A 23,782-nucleotide genomic window follows, 5' to 3' on the forward strand; every position below is an offset into this window, starting at 1 on the left:
AGCATTCCTTCTGGGCAGCAGATACAGTTTGTTAGTTTGCCAACATCCTGCTTTCATGAGAAACAGTTTGCTGTTTACTCATATAGCCTCCAGTGATATACTGAGTTGATCATGACCCTCATTCTTTCAACCTTCAACAGGGAAGGTCATTTACTCCATCCATCTTTGGTTTCATTAAGTGTAAGATGGGGATGATGTCTGTCCTACCTGCCAGGTTCACAGGATCATTTCAGAATCAACTTGAAGATATAAAAATTCTGAACTGATTTACAAAGGCTGGGGATCATTATGTATAAGCGCACTCTGCAGTTGAGCTGACAGAAGCCCTGTGGATCTGTCTCACCTATTCTTTTTGCTCTCTCTGCAGTTAATCAGGATGTGCTCTCATGGAGAAGGCAAGATTAACTACTATAACTTTGTTCGTGCTTTCTCAAACTGACCTGCTGATGAGAAAATGCAATACAATTTCTGATATTGGAATTATGCTTTGAAATACACCTTACATTCTTCATAGAGGCATTTACAGAGTTCCTGAAGTTTTATTTCTGTTTTGGTTCTTATTTCACTCCTACTGAAGTCAAAACTAAATTGGATCTAATAGGATCGAAGATTGGTGCCTTATTTAGGGCATTAGAGGTATAGCAATGTCTAATTTTGTGTGTCAAATTGACTTGGCCACAGGGGGCCCAAATATTTCCTTTCTTTCTTTTTTAAAAAATATTTTAAATTTTTTTAGAGATGGGATCTCACTCTGTCATCCAGGCTGGACTGTGGTGGCACTATCCTAGTTCTGTGAAGCCTCAAACTCCTGGGCTCAAGTGATCCTCCTGCTTCATCCTCCCCAGTAGCTGGGACAACAGTCTCAAGCTGCCATGCCCAGCTAATTTTAAAAATTATTTTGTAGAGACAAGGTCTCACTATGTTGCCTAAGCTTGTCTCAAACTCATGAGCTCCAGAAATTCTACCACCTCAGCCTCCAAAAGTGCTGGAATTATAGGCATGAGCCACTGTGCCCAGCCTCAGATATTTCATTATTCTGGGGGTTTCTGTGAAGGTATTTTTGGATGAGATAAACATTTGAATCAGAAGACTAAGTAAAACAGATAGTCCTCCCTAATGTGGGTGAGCCTCCTCCAATCATTTGAAGATATGAGTAGAATAAAAAGGCTGACCTTCCCCCAGGTAAGAGAATTCCTCTTGCCTGACTGGCTTCAAATTGGGACATCAGCCTTTTCCTGGCTTCAGACACAAATGCAAACATCAGCTGTTGTTCTGGAGCCTGGTGGTCTTCAGACTGGACCTAAACCATCAGCTCTCCCAAGTCTTAGGCCTTTGGATTCAGACTGGAATTATACCTTTAGCTCTCCTGGGTCTCCAGCTTGCCAATTTACCCTGCAGATCTTGGGACTTGTAAGCCTTCATAATTGTGTGAGCAATTCCTTATGACTCGTTCTCTCTCTCTATATCTATCTATCTATATATAATATATACACTTATATATAATATATATGTATAATATATATACATACACACGCACATGTTTATATGTATATATGTATATGTGTATATATGCACACATATATGTGTATACATACATCCTATTGGTTCTCTTTCTCTGGATAACCCTAATTCAGATGTAGAATGATCAAGAGCAGGAAGAATGTTAGAATTCTCTAAAAGAATCATCTGGGATGTTGGAATCAGTACACAGTATCGCTGTTACTGCTAGTCAGTGGGCCCACCACTACCCATCTGCCCACCCTGATACTGAGGGAAATATACACCCATTTTTCAAACTGTGGTTCTAGGCCCATTAGACCTGCATTAAAAAAAAAAGAAGAAGGAGGAGGAATATAATAGAAAATATCTGGTATACCTAGCAGGGTATTTTTTCTTTTTTTCTTTTGTTTTGAGCAAGACAGAGGCTCAGTCTGTCACCCAGGCTGGAACGCAGTGGCGTGATCTCAACTCACTGCAACCTCTGCCTCCTGGGTTCAAGTGATTCAGCCTCCCGAGTAGCTGGGACTACAGGCATGCGCCACTATATCCAGTTAATTTTTTAAATTTTATTTTTAGTAGAGACAGGGTTTCACCATGCTGGGCTGAGACTTCTGTTTCAAATGAGAGTGGATTTACTGGATCATCATGTAAAATGTATTTCTTGATGTGGGTTGTAGTAAAAAAAATAAAAATAAAAAGATTTGGCTGGGAACACTTGCTCACACCTGTAATCCCAGCACTTTGGGAGATGGAGCCGGGTGGGTCACTGGAGGTCAGGAGGTCGAGACCAGCCTGGCCAACATGGTGAAACCTCATCTCTACTAAAAATACAAAAATTAGCCAGGTGTGGTGGCGTGTGCCTGTAGTCCCAGCCACTCAGGAGGCTGAAATGGGAGAATCGCTTGAACTCTGGAGGCAGAGGTTGCAGTGAGCCGAGACCACGCCCTGCACTCCATCCAGCCTGGGTGACACAGCAAGACTCCATCTCAAAAAAAAAAAAAAATTAGAAAAATACCGCTTTTAGAGAGCCCAGCCTTGAGAGAGGAAGGAAAGACTAGTTGCAGTTACTATCCTCTAGTGAGCTCTGATTGGCTTTTTAGAATCAGGGCTGCTCTTTGGTTGAAGTCAGCCACTAAGTTCATCTTTAAACATGCTATCTCAAATTCCCTCAAGCCACCCAAAATATGGTATGAGTGAGGATAGAGTTACATAGAATTCAGACTGCTTTGCCCTCTCAGAACTTCTAGGGACTTCTCTTGGTGTTTCCTTCCTTAATGAGCTTGGCCACTTGTAACTAGCTTATTGAAAGGGCTGTGAATGTATTATGTTGACTCCTTTTCTGTTCCAGGTTATTATCTTGGGAATAACCCATGTTTTGTTTTGACCCTCAGTTGCTCATAACTATTTATTTATTTATTTATTTATTTATTTTTGAGACGGAGTCTTGCTCTGCCGCCCAGGCTGGAGTGCAGTGGCCGGATCTCTGCTCACTGCAAGCTCCGCCTCCCGGGTTCACGCCATTCTCCTGCCTCAGCCTCCCGAGTGGCTGGGACTACAGGCGCCCGCCACCTCGCCCGGCTAGGTTTTTTTTTGTATTTTTTAGTAGAGACGGGGTTTCACTGTGTTAGCAAGGATGGTCTTGATCTCCTGACCTCGTGATCCGCCCTTCTCGGCCTCCCAAAGTGCTGGGATTACAGGCTTGAGCCACCGCGCCCGGCCCTATAACTATTTAAAACAGTATCTCACTTTCAACTACAGATGCTCCTCTACTTATGGGGTTATGTCTCCATAAACTCACATAAGTAAAAAATATCACAAGTTGAAAACACATTTAATAACCCTGATAAGCCCATTGTAAAGTAGGAAAATAAGTTGAACCATTGAAAGTTGGGGACTATCTGTATTTTACAAGTTTTTTCAGTTTCAAAATTACCAAGCTCTATCCTGCCTGGCCCAGCTCAGTCCTTCCCCAGGCTTAGAAGCCTGTGGTACAGTGTGCGTATACTGGGGTGATGATAGTGGTTCCTTCTTCCTCCCTTCTTTCTGTCTTCTCCCTTTGTTCCTATTCAGCTATGCTGCTGTTTCTAGCCCATGTAGGCTCTGGGAAAGGTTAAGGGGGTAGAAACCAGAGAAAAAGGGCAAAGTCTTATTTCTGTGGCTAGTAATGTCATAATGTGGGGCCCAGTCTCTAGGTGACATGTGCCCAAAGGCTGACTCTTTCTCCCAGAGCACCTTTTTTCTCTTTTTGGATTCAGGGGGTACATGTGCACGTTTGTTACATGGGTATATTGCACCTAGGTAGTGAGCATAGTACCCAGTAAGTTTTTCTGCACATACCCCACCTTCCCTCCCCACTCTGGTAGTCCCCAGTGTCTATTGTTCCCATTATGTCTGTGTGTATTCAATGTTTAGCTCCCACTTAGAAGTAAGAACACGCAATTTGGTTTTCTATTCCTGCATCAATTCACTTTAGGATAATAGCCTCCAGCTGCATCCATGTTGCATTGTTTTTTACAATACATGATTTCATTGTTTTTTATAGCTGCATAGTATTCCATGGTGTTAGATATACCACATTTAAAAATCTAATCCACCACTGATTGGCATCTAGGTTGATTCCATGTCCTTTGCTCAGAGCCCCATTTTGGTGAGTACTTAGAACTCTTTCCAACCGGAAACTGCCCAGTGCAGCACTCTCAGGTGGAGGGGACCAAGTCAGTAACTGACCACCCCGGCTCTAATGGCATGCTCTCCAAGGCTCCTTCTGATCTTCCCAGGAGGCCCTTTCAGGCTGACACACCTTCCAGGCTGTGCACTCTCACCATGTTCTCACCCAGATGGCTCTCTTGGCTGTGTAATTAGGCAGCTCAATCCCTTTCCTTTAGACTGTTTCAGGGGAGAACCAGGTACCCCAAACCTTGTGCTCTCCAAACTCCAGGGGACAGACACATGTCAAACCCTGAGTCTTTTAAAGTATCCCCTCACTTAGCTTGCAGACCCGAGGTACTCTAACAGCCTCTTTCAAGAAGCTTGCACTTTCTGGCATTTTCTCCATCACTCTTGCCTCCTGTGGTAGAGGAGCTTTGGGCTCCTCCTCAGCAAATCATTCATGGATCAGCAGCAAATCTGCAACATATGGAAATATTTGCCAATTTTTGTCCTCAGCTTTGGGTCTCAGCCAAAATGGAGATTTAGGAAGGTCTCATTTAGTATCCTCTAGCCTGCTTTTGGTTGTTTTGTTTTTCTGTTTGTTCTGTTTTTTAGCGACAGGGTCTTACTCTGTTGCCAGACTGGAATGCAGTGGTGTGACCATAGCTCACTGCAGCCTCAAACTCTTGGGCTCAAGCAATCCTCCTGCCTCAGCCTTCTGAGTAGCTAGGCCTATAGTCTCAGAGGGAACTGTCTTCAACAAAGCTGGCACTATCCACATCCACTCCTTAAGTTTGCTGTCCACTTCTTGCCTTGCATCTCCTTTTAAGTTTACTTAAGATTGAGAAGCTGATCTCTGACAGCACCATCACAAGGTGTAAAAGCGATTTCATGAAAGACCAAAGCCAGCAGGCCATTTCTGTGGTGTCCACACACTTGCTGCTCACCTGTTAGTTTATACAAAGCAGCAAGGGTAGGAACCACAAATGTTAGAGCAAATCACTTTTTCTACTAAAATCCTGAATGGCAGTGCAGCCATTGGATGTCACTAATTACCTTGTGCTATAGTCACAGCTGGCATGCATCTGGAGTGTCAGGCTCAGGTGACAGAAGAGAGCTGAGCATTAGCCTGTAGCAAGCAGTATTTTAGGAAGCAGAAATGATCATCACTTCAAATTGGCCACCAGGGAGTTGAAAGATTCTAATACACACACACACACACACACACACACACACAGAGAGAGACACAGAGAGAGAGACACAGAGACAGAGACAGAGAGACAATTAAGATTAGCGTTGGTAGCTGAAGCTATCAGGTCTAACTGAAGATTTTGACTAAGACTGCTTATAGTGCTTACCGCTTTGGGACTAATAAAAATCTGCCTTGTGGGTAAAGATGGGCTGTGAGTTAGCCACTACTCAGAAACCTGGGCCTGTACCTTGTCTGCACCACCAGGGGGGCCTCGAAAATACCATCAAATTAAGGTGTATCAAATCCGTATCTATAGGCTTTGAGGGTATTTGGGACAAACAGGTAGAGAAGACTTCTCTAAATGTCTCCAGAGAATCAAGGGTCACTTGGGTAAGTGACTCCTGAATATCCTGCTGGCACATAAGTTCATTTTCAAAAGCCAATTTGAGTGCTTTATATGTACCACGAACTTAGCATTCAGTATCTCTAAGTCTCTCACCACCATTCCTCGCAAAACATGAAACTTTTGACACAGATGAGCAAAAAGACTCAGAAAGGTTAACTGCTTAGTTCACCTGGCTTCTTATGGCAGAGCAGGACCCAAGTCTGCAATGAAGCTTGCCATGCATCAGAACCACTCACTTTCACCTCAAGCAAACATTTCCTCTTTAATTCTCACACCCCATGGGTGTCCTTGACTAACTGCCACCTGTAACTGTACTCATCTTTTGAAATCTCTCCAAAGATGGTTCTGGTAAACACAGCAGGCAGCTATAGGCAACAGCAGCCATGTAAGTGACACCAGCGATCCCCACTGCCTGCCATTATTACTAACACTTGGATGTCTTCTAGTCAGCACCAACATGTTTGTTGGCCTTTACACAAACGAAACCTCATTTCCTCCAAGCTAAACAACGTCATAGTATAGTAGGCATCAAGGATGATGTGCTTATTTCTGGAGCTTCCTACCCACAAAACCCCATGTTAAGAAAACCCCTTTCCCACTTTACTATTAAAGATTCAAATAAAAATGATGCTTACTATCCAGCACTTGACATAACTGACTCTCCATCCTTAATTCTAATTCTCTAACTCATATCACCACAATGGACAAATACGGGTCGAGATACATAAGAAATGACTAATAGAGTGAAAAATAATAGACACGAGGGCTAAAATTCATTGCAAACTCCTTTAAGCAAACATAAACATCCATGTTAAAAGCATCACTGTATAAAAGCACATCAAGGAAATTATGAGACAGTTCTGATCATTTTCTGCCTTTTATTGTTATTTCAGAAAATATTTGATGTCTCAAAATGTACATTTAAAAAATCCATACAAAACTGTAATTTGTTTTAAAACCAGACAGAAACAGTGGAAAAATGATTTTGAAAAAAAGTTCACCAAAAGTAAAAAGACACCCCTCCCCCCAACCCTTTTACATGAAAGCATAAATACGGCAGGTACAAATTTTCCTTGAGTTCCTTGTTGAAATTTGGTCCATATGAACAGGCTAGAGTAGAAAACAGACAATTTGTCCACATTTGCATTATCAGTTGCTCAGGGCACCAGCAGCCTTAGTTCATCCTTCAGATGTTTTTTTAAACAGAGGAACTGAAAAATGAGGTTTACAGTCTCATCACATGAACACTCAAATCTGTACCCAAGGAAACGGTAGTATTATATTTACTATCACAGCCACAGCCTATCAGGTGAACAGGGCTATCCACCTGTGGCTGCTGCTTGGCAAAATATCCTTCCTCTCCACGTGAACAAGAAGCTCTCGAATGCTTTTAGGCAGAGTGATGGTGATGTTATGGGCACCACACTAATCTTATTCCTGGACAATGACTTAAGCCCCATCATGAGAATGGTTTTTTCCTCTTCAACAGATTTTGTAAAAATAGACCTCTAAGATGATGCTACATGTTCTAAAAGAGTGTCACAGAAACCCACCCAGGATGAGAATGACAGCAACAAAAGGAAAGTGGCTGCTATTTCTTGTGTGAGGGATGATGACTACCCCTCCCATGGGTCCCATTTCTCCCCCAGTTAGATGTTCTGAGGGACAGAAAGGCTGTGGAAAGGACCACCGGCTGGGAGAGTTATTGCACAACCCGGAAGAGCGAGAAAAACGTGGACAGGCAAGGGGCAGGGGAGAGGGTTGCTGCGACTAACACAAGGTAACACTGAATTAGGAGCTCAAACTGTTCTGCAACAGTCAGACATGTATGTGTTAGCACTTGAGACTGGGAAGTAAAAGTAAACTCCTTTATCATATAAACTTTGGGCTGAATGGGAAGCAAAATAGACCACAAGAGGTTATGGTAAGCGTGCCTTTTAAAAAAAATCTGGCGGTGGGGAAAATAATGGAGAAGCAGGGCTTGCTATGTGGGGCCAGACGGGAGTTTTTGAAGAGGGGCTGGAAACTCTGGGCTTCCCTTAATAGGTATGCTTGTGGTTGGACCACCTCACTGACTTCCACAGCCACCCAGCTGGGCCAGAAGACAACTGACACAAGGGAGAAACCAAAAACAGAACACGCCACAGACCCTAATGCTGGGCAGCGGGGTTTGAAACAAATGCGGCGAAACTGTCACAATCCGTGTCCCTTTTATATGTAACTGTACTGAGGTATGGTGTCTTTGGCTGCTTGTGAGAAGCAGCCATCGAGCCCTGGCAGCTGAGGGCTGGCCACGGAGTACAAGTGAAAACCACACAGCAAAGTAAGGCACTTATTCACACACACACACACACACACACGCACACACACGCATGTGCAATCTGCTTGGGACAAAAAGTCTACAGGGGTTGCCAAGCACGAAAGGCTACATGGAGACTGCGAATCCCAATGCTCTTCTTTATAGCTCTGCCAGTCCAGGGAACTCCATAAAAGAATGAGGCACCTCTCACTGGGGGGAACTGGTCTTCAGCCTTTGTGAGGTGGAGCTAACACTCATGCGAGAAGTGGGGTAAAGAGTGAGAAGTTGGTAAAGTCTTCCTCCCTGGGACAACCTTGGGCAGGAGAGGGATCCTATTTAGGTTTTCCAGTCATCTGACAATGACCTAATCCTCCAATAATCCCTAAAGTCCTCTCCTGAGGAAAGGAGCCATAAGCTCGGAAGGCAGAGTGAAGGAGGAAGAGCACACTACTGTCTTCACTCACAAGCTTTCAGCACTCCCTCTGTTAGAGAGCTGAGAACATCAAGAATTGAAGTTTGTGCACTTGTGCCGCCGGCCCTTAGGCGGGAGAATGAGTTATGTGCAGACTTCCCCTCTCTCTCACACCAGGCCTAGGAAACACCAACTAGGAAGGCTAAAGCATACAAAGGAAATCTAAGCCGAGGCCTTTTCTAGGCACAGAGGGAGTCGGCAACCCACTTCTGATTAAAGCATCCGTGGAAGATAAGAATTTTGTTGTGGAATCCTGGGATGAGATGCACTCTTTCATCCAACCTCTTATTAGCTGCTGATAAAAAGGTCAAGGGGTACTGACAAAGGAGGTCCAAAGAGAGACCCCAGAGGCACACACCCGCCTCAAGCTTCAGGCGTTCTTAGGGTCCCAGGGCTTCTGGTCAAGACAAGGATCTGTGAATGTGGCCAGGGCAGCAAGGTGTCTACTGGGGTTTCTTACATGTTGGGAAGTTATGCCTTGGGACATGGACAAGTTTCTCAGCAACCATTTCCATCTGGTGGCCAGACACACACAGGATTAGAAGTGACTCGAAAGGGAGGACAGTAGCTCCCCTCCTGGCTCAGCCTGCTCCCCCTTTGCCCAGAACCATCCCCTACCTTCAAAAGGAACACATGCAATTTATAAATAGTGCAGCTATCAGCGCCCGGATGGTAAAAATAACTCCCATCATCACTGCACCTCCAAGGAGGGGAGCCGGTAGCACGGATCCTTGGTCCACCAGCGCCACCTCCCTCTCCTCCCACTGTGTCTGTCGGCTTCCCCACAAACTGAAGTTAGGGCTGTCGAGAGGCCACAGTTGCTGAGGTAGGTCACGTCTTTCCTCCTGCCCTTGGTGCATGGTGCCGAACTCTCAAGCTTGGAGGTGTCTGGCGGAGCCTTCACAAATGGCTTGGCACTTTGGGGCAGGAGAAAATGCATCAAACTGAGGAAAACAGCCAAAGTGACCAAAATTAGAACACGCTAGCCCAACGAGCTCATAGGATGTGGAATTATTTCAGCTCTGGCAACATAGTCTGTGTCGACCTGCCAAAGACTTGGCTCTGCTGTGAAATAAACGTGCCAGGGAGGATGGTGGGCGGGGTGGGGGGTGACAAAGTACCCTACAACCACCCTCTAACCACCCTCCTCCCCAAACATCCCTGAAGCCCAGGCTGGCAAGATGCCAGCCCCACTCACGGTCTCAGGGTTTTTGTTTCACATAAAATAACCCCTAGCACACTCCTGTCCACCGGGAAGCAGAGCCTAAGCTGACTCCAGCCACTGGGCTGGTGGGACCACATCCAAGGCATGATGTACTGGCAGCACGGAAAGCTTGCAAGAGACAGGCACATGAAGTTGTGGAGTCTCTGGCACGCCAGGTGTCCTGGGACAGAGCAACGGAAACCTACAGGCATGAGAATGAAGGTTGCCTGATGGCAAGACTTTGTTGCTCTGCTCAACACTACCTCTCCAGCATCTGGCACAGCGCAGGCACCTGGCACATCCCAGCATGCCATACATATCTGTTGAAGGCACAACTCAACGGTTTAACCTGGGCTCACCTGAGAGAGGCCTCCTGCATGTGAAGCCCTGCCAATGACACAACCTGGAGAGCACCCAGGATGGGTGTTCTATAATGGGGGAGGAAGGTGGGCTTAGGAGGCTGCTGGCTGAACACGCCATTTGCAGTTACCAGGCAAGGTGGGGGGCCTGAACTCAATTACAGCCTCTGTCGGGGCTGTTTGACTGAAATGGCTCCCGTATCAGGTCTGCTGTATTGATACCGAAACTGCCCTTTACCAACAGTTCTGCTGTGCAGCCCAGAGAAGTGTCAGGGAAGGAGAGGGACAAATGGGGGAAATGCATATTTTCAAAAACACTGTCTCACTTCCTAAGGGTAATCAAAAGCAACCACGGGTAGCTCTTCCCATTTCTGCAACCTTATTGTGGAGAGGGATGAAGGCCTCCAATGGCGTTAGGAAACAAATCCCTCAGTTACTGGGAGGTTAAAATTTATCTATGATGTAAGTGACTTGGAGAAGGGGAGTTGCCTTGATGAAAAGACCCATTTTCCCCTTTTTGATCTAAATTCAGGTTTGGTTTCTGCTGTGATGTCAGGAGGATGACCCGTATACCAAATGACACATAGATTCCTGCACCGACCAAGAACGACTCCCCTTCGCCTCAGCACAGAGTTCGGAGGTTCTTAATTAGGACCTTTTTTGATTGTTGTTTAGAATTTTGCTCTTGTTGCCCAGGCTGTAGTGCCATGGTAAAATCTCTGCTCACTGCAACCTCCGCTTTCTGGGTTCAAGCGATTCTCCTGCCTCAGCCTCCCGAGTAGCTGGGATTACAGGCACCTGCCACCATGCCTGGCTAATTTTTTGTATTTTTAGTAGAGATGGGGTTTCAACATGTTGGCCAGGCTGGTGTCGAGCTCCTGACCGCAGATGACCTGCCCACCTCAGTCTCCCAAAGTGCTGGGATAACAGGTATAAGCCACTGCACCCGGCCGTTATTAGGACCTTTTTAAAGCTGAATGCCCCTTCTAAAAGTCCTCACAAGGCACCATAAGGACTTGGAGGCCTTGTCTTCAGGTGGAGGGGAGGGGAAAGAATCTGTGAGGGAAGGGGCCAGAAAGGTGCCTATCGTCTACCCAGAGAGTGATTCTCAGTCAGTCATGGTTTCATGCAGCCTAAAATGCTGTAGTTGTGCTCAACAAATGACAATTCCAAAGAACACTCAACAAGGGCGGCCAGATGGACAGTGGTCCAAGTGACCCTCCCTGGACACCAAGGGACCGGCATGGGGCTGAAGCCCTTGAGGCTTCGTGTTTCTGCAGCTAGAGATGAAGTCAAGGTAGTAAGTGTGGCCCCTGATGGGGCTGGCTGGCTCTGGAGGTGAGGACCAGCATATCTCAGGCAGGTTTATGAACCGCTGTTTGGTTTGGTTTTGAATGCTTGTGAATGTCTAAAAAAGCAAACGGCGACTGGGACTGCTGGAGAAAGGCCTAGGTCGACTCTTCTGTGGGTTCTGCCACCATTACCTTTCTGGAGGGGCCTGCTGTGCAGTTTGATCTGCTCTTGCTCTAAGCACTGGGAAGACGTGTCTCCCCCACAGAGTGACAGCAGGCTGGCTTCCAATCCGCGGCCAGCCACTGGTAAGCGCTCAAGTCACGGGACCCAACTGAGTTCACACCATCCTTCTGGGTTGAGTTGTCATGTCCCAAAGCCAAATGCCTTGGCATTTACAACGAGCAGTGGCTGCTGTGCCTCAAGATGGTACGTGCAGAACTGGAATCATATATCTCATCAGTTAATCAGCACCAAGGAGATGATGATCCGAGAGGGCCGCTCTCTCTTCTTCTTGCCCATCTGCATGAGGACCACTGAGGGCCTGCTACCAGCCCCAGGCTTCTGACTGGCAGGCCCTGGGGGACCGAAAGACAGGACTGCAATCTTAGCTCCCCTCCCATTATAAAAATCAGACAGAAAAATGGCAAGATAAAGTGAAATTAGGAAGTAAAAAGGAAAAGCAGCAGCCATGAGGGAAGAGACAGAGCAAGCAGAAAGGTGCCAGCCACCGGTGCCTGGGGTTCTGGAAAAGCCAGCACAGGACAGGAGTGAGGACAGGAGGTGGCCTGAGGGGGAGAAAGAGAAAGATTTTTGGCTTTATTGAGAATGGTTTGTGGAAGAGTAAGAGAAAGCCAAGAAGAAAGAAAGCGAAACCCCACATTGAAAGACAGGTTTCGGCCGTTTGAGATGGAGCATCACAGGCAGGAAGGAGGAGGGAGGGGCGTGGGCTCCTCGCCCCCTGCTGGGCCCCCACCAAGAGGATTCCTGTTCTTAGCACTTTGGCCTTAGGGAGACTTGAGTTTCTTAGTCCGTGGGGAGGTTCCGTTCTCTGCCTTCACCACTCCATTTTCATGGTAACCTGGGAAGTGGAGAGAGACAAGGACACATGGTGTTTCTGCTGCAGCTAAGGCAGGAGAGGGGAGGGTGGGGCCAGGCCAAGGAAAGGGCCCAGGCAGCCCGGCTGCTACACGTGGATGCACCAAAGGGGCGCAGGGCTGCAGCCTTGCACAGCAAACAGAAGCCAGCAGATGGCTCCCAGGGGGGTCCTGTCTTCCCCAGGGCCCTGTCTGAGAAGCTTGGTCTCTGACTGCACTTGAGCAGGAAGGGCCTCGGATGACGCACAGTAACTCAGCAACAACAGAGGCCACCCTGCCCAAGCCCGAGGCTGGGGCTAGATACTCGCCGAAATCACTGAGATGCTGTCACTGTCTCAACGTCCTCAGTTCCTCTCAGGCCCCTGCAAGGCGTCAGCCCATTTCCAGTTCAGCAAGAACTCCTAGGAGCAGTGGCCACAGAAGGGAGGGGGACGAGAGGCTGTAGGAACAAGGCCTCGCGCGGATGCCCAACACTCCTCTGGCAGAAAAATGGTGCTCTTTCTATTGTTCAAAATACCTCCGTGCGCCTGCTCAAAGTCAGAGGTACTGGCTGCAGTCTTATGCCCCATACCACCCCTGCCAGCCAGGCCTCACTCTGCGACACACCCAGTTGCGCACATGTCTGGTTCAAACACACATAAGCCTTTGCCAACCAGGTGGCCGCCTGGAGAAAAAAGCAGGTGAGTCAGAAAGCAGCGCCCAGTGTAGACAGGCCCCCAGGCTGGGCAGAACGTGCAGGGTTGGCAGGGCCTGGGGACCTGCTGAAGGTAGGTGATGACTGGAGTGCATGCAGGGGCCAAAGGAGAAGTGGGTGTCCCACCCCTACCCCCCACCTAGCACTGTGTCACTGTGAGTCATTCTTGGAGACAGAGGAGGAGCCAGCAAGCTGGGAGGCAGGGGCAGGCTGAGATGTGGAGCAAAAGGGCAGGTGAGGACAGAGGCCACTGTCCGGCACTGAGAATGGGCGGCGGCAGCAGCAGCAGCTGGCTGGGGTCCAGAAGCCACCCTGAGGACACGCTTCCTGCCAGAGTTCCCCGCCCAGCCACTGCCCTGCCCCACGGTGGCCAGGGCTCCCAGCCTAGTTAGGGCCAGCCCCACCCAGTCTGTCCTTGGCCCACACCCAGCCACGTGCCAACCAGGGAGCTAGGAGCCCCAGCCCTGAGGAAGGAGTCAGGAAGGAGAAGCTGGCAGGATTGGTCTGGGGAGCACCCAAGGAGCCTGGTGCCTTGGCTCCTCCCACCCATCCCAGCCAGACTTCCCTGGCTCCACTCTCTGCCAAGGGCCCTGGCACTCACCAGATTCCCTCTTGATGAGTCTGGCTGGTAGTCTGGGTGTAGCTGGGACTCTGCGCTTTGCACTCTGCTCATGCCAGTACTCCCGCCAGTGCCGCAGCTGGGAGTGGATGAAGCGCCACATGAGCCACGCCTGGGCGGCGCACACCAGCAGCAGCACGCAGAGCCTACGGAGGGCGGGGCGGGGCGGGCTGAGGCCGGGGCTTGGGCTCACAGCCTTGTGGCTGGGTTGTGCAGGGGAGAAGAAGGGCCAGGGGCCCTGCAGTTCCCATGGCTCATCAGCTCCTGTTTCTCCGCCAGCCCTCTTCCACACCACCACTATCACCAGGAAGAGCGTGCTTCGGTCAGTCTGCTCCAGCACACATCACGTGTGCCAGGGAGATGGGAAGGAAGTGGCGACAGACGTACGGACAGCTCTACAATCACGCTACTCCCATGACAAGGGAGGGGTCCATGGCTGTGTCTCTTTTGCGCATGTCGCACAGAACAAGACTAATGTAAGCTCCACAAATATTGGTGGAATTCAAATGATCTGAATTTCTGGAAGAGTGGCTTCTCATTTAACACGTCACTTACAAGTGGAGCAACCCTGGACAAATCCCTCTCCTGGGCCTAGGGGCTCTGGGAAATAGTGGCTTCCTCGCTGCCTTTCTCACTGGTACAGGCGGCCACTGGCCAAGCCACTGAGCACACAGTTTTAAAGCACCCACACACAAGAAGAAGAGAATGATATCAACTGAGAGACTAAGTGTGATGTCTCTGTGTGCCATGAAGTGCCAGACAAATGTACGGGACTCCCATTTGGACTAAGTCTAAGCAAACCAGGACCAGGGGGTGAAGATGGTTTGGATGGAACAAGAGGCTGCTATCTCTTCTCCCTTCAGGCCTGATATCCAAAGATTTCCAAAAAAAATAACAACATGTGGGAGACTAAAGGGTCTGCTGCCTCCAGACCTTCTGCAGGGGCTGTGCCAAGTTCAGGAGGCTGCTTGTGGTACTCAGGAAGCCCTGGCTCATCACCCTGGACTTCTGCTCGACTCACCTGCAAAACAAAGTGTTGAAGTTCCCTTTCTCGGGGTCAAATGCCTGGTTTTCCATGCGAGCCAGTCCAAAGCCAATGGCCAGCACGGCAAGGGTGAGGATGAAGAGGCGGGTGACCCCAAAAACAGCAGCCCAGGCACTGAACCTGCCCACAGAGGCAGAAGAGGGATGTCAGTCTTTAGCGCCCTTGAAGGAATCTTCACCTACTTCTCCAGAAGAGACCCCAAGTGGGAAGAGCATTCAAGGGTGGCTGGGGAAAGTGCTTGAGGGACAAGATATCTAAACTCAGATGTTCCAGAAAAAAATAACGTGAGGGCACCCCCTGCAGGTAAGCGGGCAGTGTGCACCCAGGGAGGGACCCTCCAACCCTCCGGGCCTCAGGGGGAACCCCTGCCCAGGCCTCTAAGCAGGCCAGCCTGCAGCAGCCCCACTTACAGTTTCTCGTTGTTTTCATCTGCAAAGTAGAAGAGTCGAGCCATGTGGAAGAGGAACTCAGTTGAGTACTGCAGCAGCAGCAAGATCAGGCCCAGGCGGCTCAGGCTGAGGGGGAAAAAGACTAGCCTTACATTCCTTCCAAGATGCTGTGTGGGGCAGAAGCCATTGCATCTTGGCTCAGGCTGTCCCCTGTGCCTGGCTGAACTCTGCTTTCCACTCCCACGTTCCCTGGCTGGCTCTGCTCCATCCTTTAGGATTCGGTTTAGCTGTCACACCTTTAAGACATTTTTCCTAATACAGACCCGCTGGCCGTTCAGCTGTCCTGTCTCGGTCAGATGCCCTTGCCTGCTCCCACTGCAAACCTGGCACAGGCCCTTCACAGTACTTAGCACCTTGCACTCATCACCTTGGCTGGAACCAAGCACATAAAAGGTACTCAGAACACATTTGCTGAGCTCTGAGTAGAGGAATATGAAGTGTTCTTGTTGTCTGACTTTCCATTATCCAAGTCTTCACAGCTCCGAGATACATGCAGAAGCAGGAAGTGCTCCTTCTGTGTGGTCCTGCTCGTACATTCTTCCCGGTCCTCACCACTGCTACGGTGACAGTGCAGACTGGCTTCTTAGACCCGTTATGCATGTGACACATGAGCATCCAACACAAGGGCAGAGCTGGCATCACCCCACAGCCTTCGGCCCTCAAAGACCCATCCATGAACTGATGGTGCTACAGGCCACCAGAGACAGGAGACAGAGTTCGAGAGCTCCCTCCCTGCCTGAATCTCACTAATCCAAGTCAGTCATTTGCACAGGATGCCTGCTGCAAGGACCTAGTCCAATGCACCTCGGGATTTCCAGGCACCTAGGCAGAAAGTTACACACAGTGAGCTCTGTAAGTGCCAGCTTAGAGAAAGTGTGGGGTGCTCTCTTTTACTGCATGGATAACACTCAGCAAAAGCCCAAATTATCAATGACACAGCTTATTACCATCAATAGAACTCTTTTCATAAAAGAGACTCTCGAGAACTGACATTATAGCAATACTTTCTGCCTCTAGATCAACCAAGAGAGACCTACTCTCCAAGTCATTATAAACCAAAGGGAAGGGAATTCCAGGGCTACGAGCTTTAGCAGTGTTTACACTGGACACCGTGAGGCAAGAGCCCAGCTTTGGGAAGCCTTCAAGCTGCAAAGCCATAGTTCAAAGGCCAACATCCATTGGAAGTCTTCCTGGCTCTCTCTGTTGAGGGTCTTCTTCTGGGTTGCAGAGCAGATGATACATACTGTGTTATGATGCTCATCATTCTAAACTCTCCTTACTTATGTCTATAACTGTCTCTTCAGACTGAGAATGAACCACTGAAGATAAAGAATCTTCCGTTACCATCTTTGTATTGTCAAGTCTTAGCACGGTGCAAGGCACACAGAGGGTGTCAACAAATGCCTGATAATTATATGATTGTGTGGGCAGATGCATGGACATAAAAGGGCAAGGAAATCTGGCTGGCTCCATGGTCTCACTCACTTTAAGAGGTATGCTCCAGCTATGTGCACCAGGTACAGGCAAATATACTGGAGCTGGCGGGGAATTTCCTCCTGGAAACAAGAGAAGCAGATGGTAAATTTGCTAATTCCCTAACTGAAGACTCAGGGAAGGGGGAAAAGTGCAGGGGGCTGAGACAACGCCAAGCTTCTCTGGGCTGCTTTAATACATAGTTCCATGTCCCACGAGTCCCACAGTCCCACTGCACCAGGCTGCTGAAATTCAAGGGCATTCAGGTCCATTCCCAAATTCCAGCAGCCTTGGGTCTAGTGTCAGAGGGCGAGGTTTAGATTGAGAAAGAAGAAACAGGGACTGGAGAAGAGGGCTCTTGGAAATAATTCAGAAGGAAACTATAAAAAGTAAAAATTAAAAAAGACTATGGAAATGGCAAAGACCTCTCCTTTGACATCTAGAAGATGAGAGTTAGGTTTCCTCCAAAGCCACAGGTCTGGTGGAAGAGGCAGGCAAGAGACTGACACTGGTGGACAACACTCATGGGGGTCTACATGGCACTTCTCCAAGAGATGACTCAGCATGTTGCTCAACCCCGAACATATTCCTATCACCACCCAATACTCCATGCTTCTGGAGGAAGGAAGGGAGGTACCCCTGGGAACAGCAGGAGGGGAGTGGTGAATGAATGGCCTCCAAGAAGGGGGAGAAGTGAGCACTCACCTTCCGTACCTTCTGGAAGTATAGCTCAGGAAGTGCGTGCAGCCAGTAGGCCAGCTGGCATAGGTAGAAAAACTTCACCTGGAAGCTGGAGACAAGGGGGCAAGTCACAAGGGCAGGATAGAGAAAAGTGTCCCTGCAGGCGCTGGCCAAGCACGGGAGGGAAAAGCATGGGCCGAGACTCTGCCTGTGAGGAGCTGGTCCAGGAGCAAGGGAGTGAGGCCAGTGACCGCCGCACCCTGAGCCTGGGACCCTGGCTTCTCCGTTGGCCTGTGCCCTTGTTCCACATACAAGACCACTTAAAGGGACACGGAAAGTCCACAGAAAGAAACAAACATGATTAAAAGAGTGCAGAGGAGGAGGAATCCTTCAGCCTTGAGGAGGGAGCTGATTACAGAGCACTGTTGATGGAGATGGGGACCAGCAGATATACAGACACAACGAGCCGCTCTAAGCAGCAAGGGAAGGGTCTAACTCAGTCCTATGTCCTTTGCTACTGTTGCTCTTAAGGATCTCAGGAAAGGCAGCCAGGTGCAGTGGCTCACGCCTGTAACCCCAGCACTTTGGGAGGCTGAGACAGGTGGATCACCTGAAGTCAGCAGTTCGAGACCAACCTGGCCAACATGGTGAGATCCCGTCTCTACTAAAAATACAAAAATTAGCTGGGTGTGGTCCAACATGCCTGTAATCCGAGCTACTTGGGAGGCTGAGTCAGGAGAATCGCTTAAACCTGGGAGGCGGAGGTTGCAGTGAGCTGAGATCGTACCATTGCACTCCAGCCTGGGCAACAAGAGCAAAACTTCATCTCAAAAAAAAAAAAAAAGACAAAAAATAAAGTTCTCAGGAAAGGCAAAGGGTGGCCTCCTGAGGGAGATGGCCCCAGGTATTGCCCTCGGGGTAAACTGGCCTCTTGGCAGCACTCTATGAAGCAGAGGACGCTGGCTCTGACAGAGCACCAGCCATGGCAGGCCAGAAGGAAAGACAGTCTACAGATGTCAGGGGGTCACCAAGAAGGTAGAAAGCCCAGAGGGCATCATGGAGGGAGAGGTTCTGCTTCTGTATCTGTCTTGTGCAGTTGAGGCACCTCCGTGATGGGAGCCAGCACAGATGGAATTTCATCTGGGGATTCTCTGGTCAAGCATGCTGAGAAGAAGCGGCTTCCAGACAAGTCTGCCATCCACAAAAGGCTCAGGGCATGACCTGCTCGTCAGGCCAGCTGGGCCTGTGGTGTTCTGGCCACACTCAGCTGCGACAGGAAGGCAGTGGGCCGGGTGGCTCCTCCCTGGGGCTGAGTCACGAGCATACTCACGGGAGGTGCACATGCGGGTAGTCCTCCCAGAGGCTTCTTGGGTTTGTTAAGTATCCTTCCTGCAGTGGGTGAGAAGAGAGACCATTTAGAGATGTGGACATGAGACCTGCTGGGGGCCCTAGGACTGGTCCGGGGTCAGGGATGCATCCAGCCCCCACCTGACAGAAAGAGGAAGGAAGGGGAAATGCGAAAACAGAGAACTTCTCTGTGTGGGACCCCTGGCGCTTGGCTGGTTTCTTTACTGTGGAAGAGTCATGCTGGAGTAGGAAGGGCCATGGTCTGAGGCCCAAAGACCCACATCTGAAGATGAGTCTGACAAGCCAATCAGTCTTGCTCCTCTGAGCAAGCTAATTAGTCTCCCTAAGCCACAGCTGGCTCATCTGCAAAACAAAAATACCGACCCTCACAGAGTTATTGTTGGAAATGAATTAGACAGTTTATGTGCCAGTGTCTAGTCCTGTGCCTGGCATGCAGGCGCTCAGGAAATGCCTCTATAATGAATACACAAATGAACTCTAGAATCACCACCCGCTGGAAAAATGAAAAGCCTACTTTGGCTTTTCACATCCTGCTGAATAAAAAACATGGCAGGACCCCGTAGGCCTCACCATGCAGCTGGACTCTGACACCTACCACACTGTGTCATTACTATCTGTTGTTTCCATTACTCTTGCAAGTCCCTTCACATTAGGGCCTTTTCTTGTCTATCTTTAGGATTCTAATATCTAAGCCCAGCACCTTATATGGGGTGGGGAAGGTAACATGAAAATCCTCCCATCACAAAATATCTAGAAATGTTGGCTGAAATCTAATGAATATTCTTTTAAATGCAAAGAGCTGATGAGCTCACAGTAAGAAAGGGAAACCCCCCGGGACCCAAAGGGAGAGGGAGGCTAAAAGGCAGAGCAGTAAGGTGACACTGTAGCAGCCCAGAAGGCACTTCTCACGGGCCAGGGTTTTTGTGCCCATGTGAGAACAGAAGATGGTGCCTTGGGAGGTGGAACCTGAGACACTTGTATAAGATCAGGACCTCTGAAAGGCCGCAATCTCAGAGAGAAGAAAGACTAGAAAGTGTTTGCTGACCAACACAGGGAAATGAAGATGTCTGCTCAGCCCATACTCAAGGTGAAAACAAAATCATTTATTCTAAAAATCTGCAACCTCAGGTTCACTCTGAGTTTGTAGGTGAAATATACCACCTCTGTGATCCAAAAGCCACCAGCCTAAGAAATTAGAATTAATAGTGTTGTGGGCCAGTGATACCCTAGGGACATACCCTCAATCCAAGGATGCTCAGGATTGCCACAGATACAACCTTGCTAAAGATGAATTCATAATCCAAGATTACAAAACACGGGAAGAAACAATCTACCACAAGCAAGAGTCAGCCGACAATACAGGAGGGCAATAAACACCAGTTGGCCGAATGAACGAATGAATGCTTTGTGCAATTTCTCTCTTCTGAAGAAAGGGCTCTTATTTGTCACTCAGAGAAGGCAGAGCAGATTAGATTAGGGTGACTTCATTTTAGAAATGGGAAAATGAAAAAACAAGGCCGGGCGCGGTGGTTCAAGCCTGTAATCCCAGCACTTTGGGAGGCCGAGACGGGCGGATCACGAAGTCAGGAGATCGAGACCATCCTGGCTAACCCGGTGAAACCCCCGTCTCTACTAAAAAATACAAAAAAAAAGTAGCCGGGCGAGGTGGCGGGCGCCTGTAGTCCCAGCTACTGGGGAGGCTGAGGCAGGAGAATGGCGTAAACCCAGGAGGCAGAGCTTGCAGTGAGCTGAGACCCGGCCACTGCACTCCAGCCTGGGCGACAGAGCGAGACTCTGTCTCAAAAAAAAAAAAAAAAAAAAAAAGAAAATGAAAAAACAGATAGGCAGGATCTCCTGAAATAAGATAGTTTTTTTTGATACGGAGTTTTGCTCTTGTTGCCCAGGCTGGAGTGCAATGGCACGATCTCGGCTCACTGCAACCTCTGCCTTGCAGGTTCAAGTGATTCTCCTGCCTCAGCCTCCCAAGTAGCTGGGATCACAGGCACGCACCACCATGCCCAGCTATTTTTTGTATTTTTAGTAGAGACGGGGTTTCACCATGTTGACCAGGCTGGTCTCGAACTCCTGACCTCAGGTGATCCGCCTGCCTCAACCTCCCAAAGTGCTGTGATTACAGGCGTGCACCATCACGCCCAGCCAAGATAGTTTTTCAGTAGCACAGCTGAAATCTGAGTTGGGCCACAAATCTTCTGGTCCAATAATTTCAGGCTAGGTTGCTTCAGTAAATCAGAAAATCAACTGAGCTGGTGGCTTTGATGAGAAGACTGAGAACCTCACACGTTCACACTGGGATTAAAGGCAGAGGTTTTATAGTGCTCAGCATTTGGCCAACAAGGTTTAGTAAGAAGTATTCTAGGTTATTGTCTATTAGGATCTTTAGTTGTATTTTCAAGTGAGGGCTGATCCACCCACCTTTGAGTCACTAAACGCCCTGTGATCTGTCAGTATGCCTTTCGGGTATAGTCCACAGCCTAATTCCACAAACTTGGGCCTCCATGAGCACAACAACCTAACTGATAGGTCCAGTTGGATACATGTATACCACTGTAGTCACGGTCACCTGGATTAGAAGGAAATGATCTCACCTCGAACTTACACGGCCTCATTTCTAATCTCTTCTCACTACCACTGCCCTCCTTTCTCCTCCCTGGGTCACGCGCTGATTGAGGAATAAAAGTGGACGAGGCTCTCAGGTGGAGGCTCTCAGGCGGAGTTTTGCTCTTGTTGCCCAGGCTGGAGTGCAATGGCACGATCTCGGCTCACTGCAACCTCCGCCTTGCAGGTTCGTGTACAGCGGTCGTGACAGTTGTGAGCAACTTGTGTACAGCTTGTGTAGCGGTCGTGACAGTTGTGAGCTCTTTCAAATACACTGCTTCTATCACCCCCAGCCGCCTCCACTGTCACGCACACACGCCTGCCTTCATCAGCTCTCCTGCCCTAGGCTACCTCATTCCAGGGACATCAGAGAGGTGAGAATGTCTCTTCCTAGAGGAAGCAGCAATGTGCTCAGCAGGAAAAATGGTACTTCTGAAACTGAGGTGGGAGAGAAAGTTTTGCCAAAACAAGACTCGCCAACAAAAGCAGCACTGAGAGCAATGTAAAGCCCAGACAATCTCATGATTTTAAACAGGAACGCTCCTTGGCTTGGCCTCTTACTTAGAGACAAAGAGGTCAGAACTTTGAAGCCAACAAGCAAAGAAACTCCCCAGAAAAATGTTGCCTGCTTGCGAATGTCCAGTCCGCTGGGACTGGAGGAGGAAAGGGGTGGAGGGAGGAGAGCAGGGGGAGCCAGAGGAAAAATGACTCACTGCTCCGAGAACTGCCTTTTCCAGACCTCTGTCCAGGCAGCTGTCTGAGGGAGGACTGAGGCTGGGGCACCCTCTGAGCTCAGGCACGCAAAGCACCTGAGTCCACAGCGGGCTGAGGGTGACCCAGCAAGCACCTGAAACCCACCCCAAATCCCATCCACTGACAGGCCCCAGCGGATGGTTTGGAGCTTTTGAAATCCTTTGTTGTCTCTTGATTCTAAAAATCCACCCATGAGCTAAGCAAGGCCTCAACAAGGTGGAGAGATCCCTCCTGTTTCCCCAGCAGCCTTCCTTTGGTGTGTGAACAAACACAACCACGAAGAACAGCGTAATTCAGACACAGCACAGGCAAGTGCTACATAAATTCAGACATATCTTATATTATTTGACCATCAGAACAACCATGCACTAAAAATCTGCCCTAAGGCAACTAGTCTGTTAGTAGAAACCGGTCCTAGTACAAACACCAGCGTTAAGGACATTCCCTCTACTTGGTTCTAAAATCTACGGTGGATTTTAGGTTCTAAAATATGAAGTCAGATATGGCAAGGAAGTCAGACAGGGAAGACCAAACGCCCACCCATCCTGCTTTCTCCAGTGGAGTGTTTTTTCCTTTTTCCCTGAACAATGAGTAGTCGATCAAAGGTAGATTAAAAGTTGGAGGCTGCCATTCCCATAAAATTATTGGTGGTCCAGCCACACTCCCACTGCTCTACTTCTATACATGCAGAGAGAAATGTTTCAGTCAAACACCAAAATAATACTGGTTATTTCTGGTGGGAGGAATTTGCTTTTTTGAACTTCTCTATATTGTTCACTTTTTTAAAAATAATCATTTATGATATTTATTAAAACAACCAATTCATTACTTAAAAAATGTTGAAGGCTGGAGAGAGAAGATGCATTTGCAGTTTACTCACTCATTCCACAGCCAACATTTAGCGGGCACTTAGTATGCGCCAGGCACCATACCAGGGATACAGCAGTGAGCACGGTGCCTGCTAGCAGGCAGCTCAGAATCTAGTGGGAGAAACAGACAGAGAATACACCAACAAGAAAAGCACCAGCAACAGGCACCATACAGAAAATGCCAATTGGTGGGGGATTCTCTGAGGAGATGGTATCTGGGAAGAGACTTGGATGGCAAGAAGGAGTTGGCCATGGGATGGCAGAGGATGAAGCCCTTGAGCAGAGAAACCACCAGTGCAAAGCCCAGGATGTAGAACAGCCAGGACAAAAGTGGGGTTGTGGCCAGTGAGATGAGACCAGCAGGATCAGCAGGACCCAGATCACATGAGTGGGGAGGAAAAACGATTTCACTGCAAGTGTGATGGGGGCTTTTGAGCATGGGAATGTATGGTTTTATTTCTGTTTTAAAAGATCCATCTGGCGGAGCAGAAAATGGATTGGGGTGGGAGGGTACAAGAGTGGAAACAGTCTCCTAGAAAAAAAGATATTCAGTGTCTAGGCAAGAGAAGATGGTGGCTTGGACTACACAGATCAAGGTGTCTCAACCTTGGCACTATGGCTAGATAATTCTTGGTTGTGGAGGCTATCCTGTGCATTAAAGGCTGTATCGTAGCATCCCTGGCCTCCACCCACTAGATACCAGTAGCATATTGCCAAATGTCCCCTAGAGGCCCAAATCTCCCCTGG

At 48.6% G+C, this 23,782-nt stretch overlaps 2 protein-coding genes across 4 annotated transcripts in view; one reads left to right on the plus strand and one right to left on the minus strand.

Annotated features, from left to right (window-relative positions):
• The window catches only part of EFHC1 (EF-hand domain containing 1), an 84,065-nt gene extending 83,321 nt beyond the window's left edge, over window positions 1-744 (plus strand). The window contains exon 11 of one of the 2 annotated variants that reach the window (XM_033217430.1): window positions 368-744. In XM_033217430.1, the coding sequence (XP_033073321.1) occupies window positions 368-439 (72 nt within the window). In that variant the 3' untranslated portion in view covers window positions 440-744. The remainder of the gene's footprint in view (window positions 1-367) is intronic. The other variant, XM_033217431.1, reaches the window with a different exon arrangement.
• A 5,864-nt stretch (window positions 745-6,608) lies between these two features.
• The window catches only part of TRAM2 (translocation associated membrane protein 2), an 81,172-nt gene continuing 63,998 nt past the window's right edge, over window positions 6,609-23,782 (minus strand). For both annotated transcript variants that reach the window (XM_033217432.1, XM_033217433.1), the window contains 7 exons: window positions 18,760-18,818; window positions 17,454-17,538; window positions 16,761-16,831; window positions 15,237-15,341; window positions 14,803-14,946; window positions 13,764-13,927; window positions 6,609-12,452 (listed from right to left, as the gene is read on the minus strand). In XM_033217432.1, coding sequence (XP_033073323.1) covers window positions 12,379-12,452; window positions 13,764-13,927; window positions 14,803-14,946; window positions 15,237-15,341; window positions 16,761-16,831; window positions 17,454-17,538; window positions 18,760-18,818 — 702 coding nt within the window. In that variant the 3' untranslated portion in view covers window positions 6,609-12,378. The remainder of the gene's footprint in view (window positions 12,453-13,763; window positions 13,928-14,802; window positions 14,947-15,236; window positions 15,342-16,760; window positions 16,832-17,453; window positions 17,539-18,759; window positions 18,819-23,782) is intronic.

Source organism: Trachypithecus francoisi, unplaced genomic scaffold (genome assembly GCF_009764315.1).
Source record: "Trachypithecus francoisi isolate TF-2019V2 unplaced genomic scaffold, Tfra_2.0 Lachesis_group10, whole genome shotgun sequence".
NCBI classification, from domain to species: Eukaryota; Metazoa; Chordata; class Mammalia; order Primates; family Cercopithecidae; genus Trachypithecus; species Trachypithecus francoisi.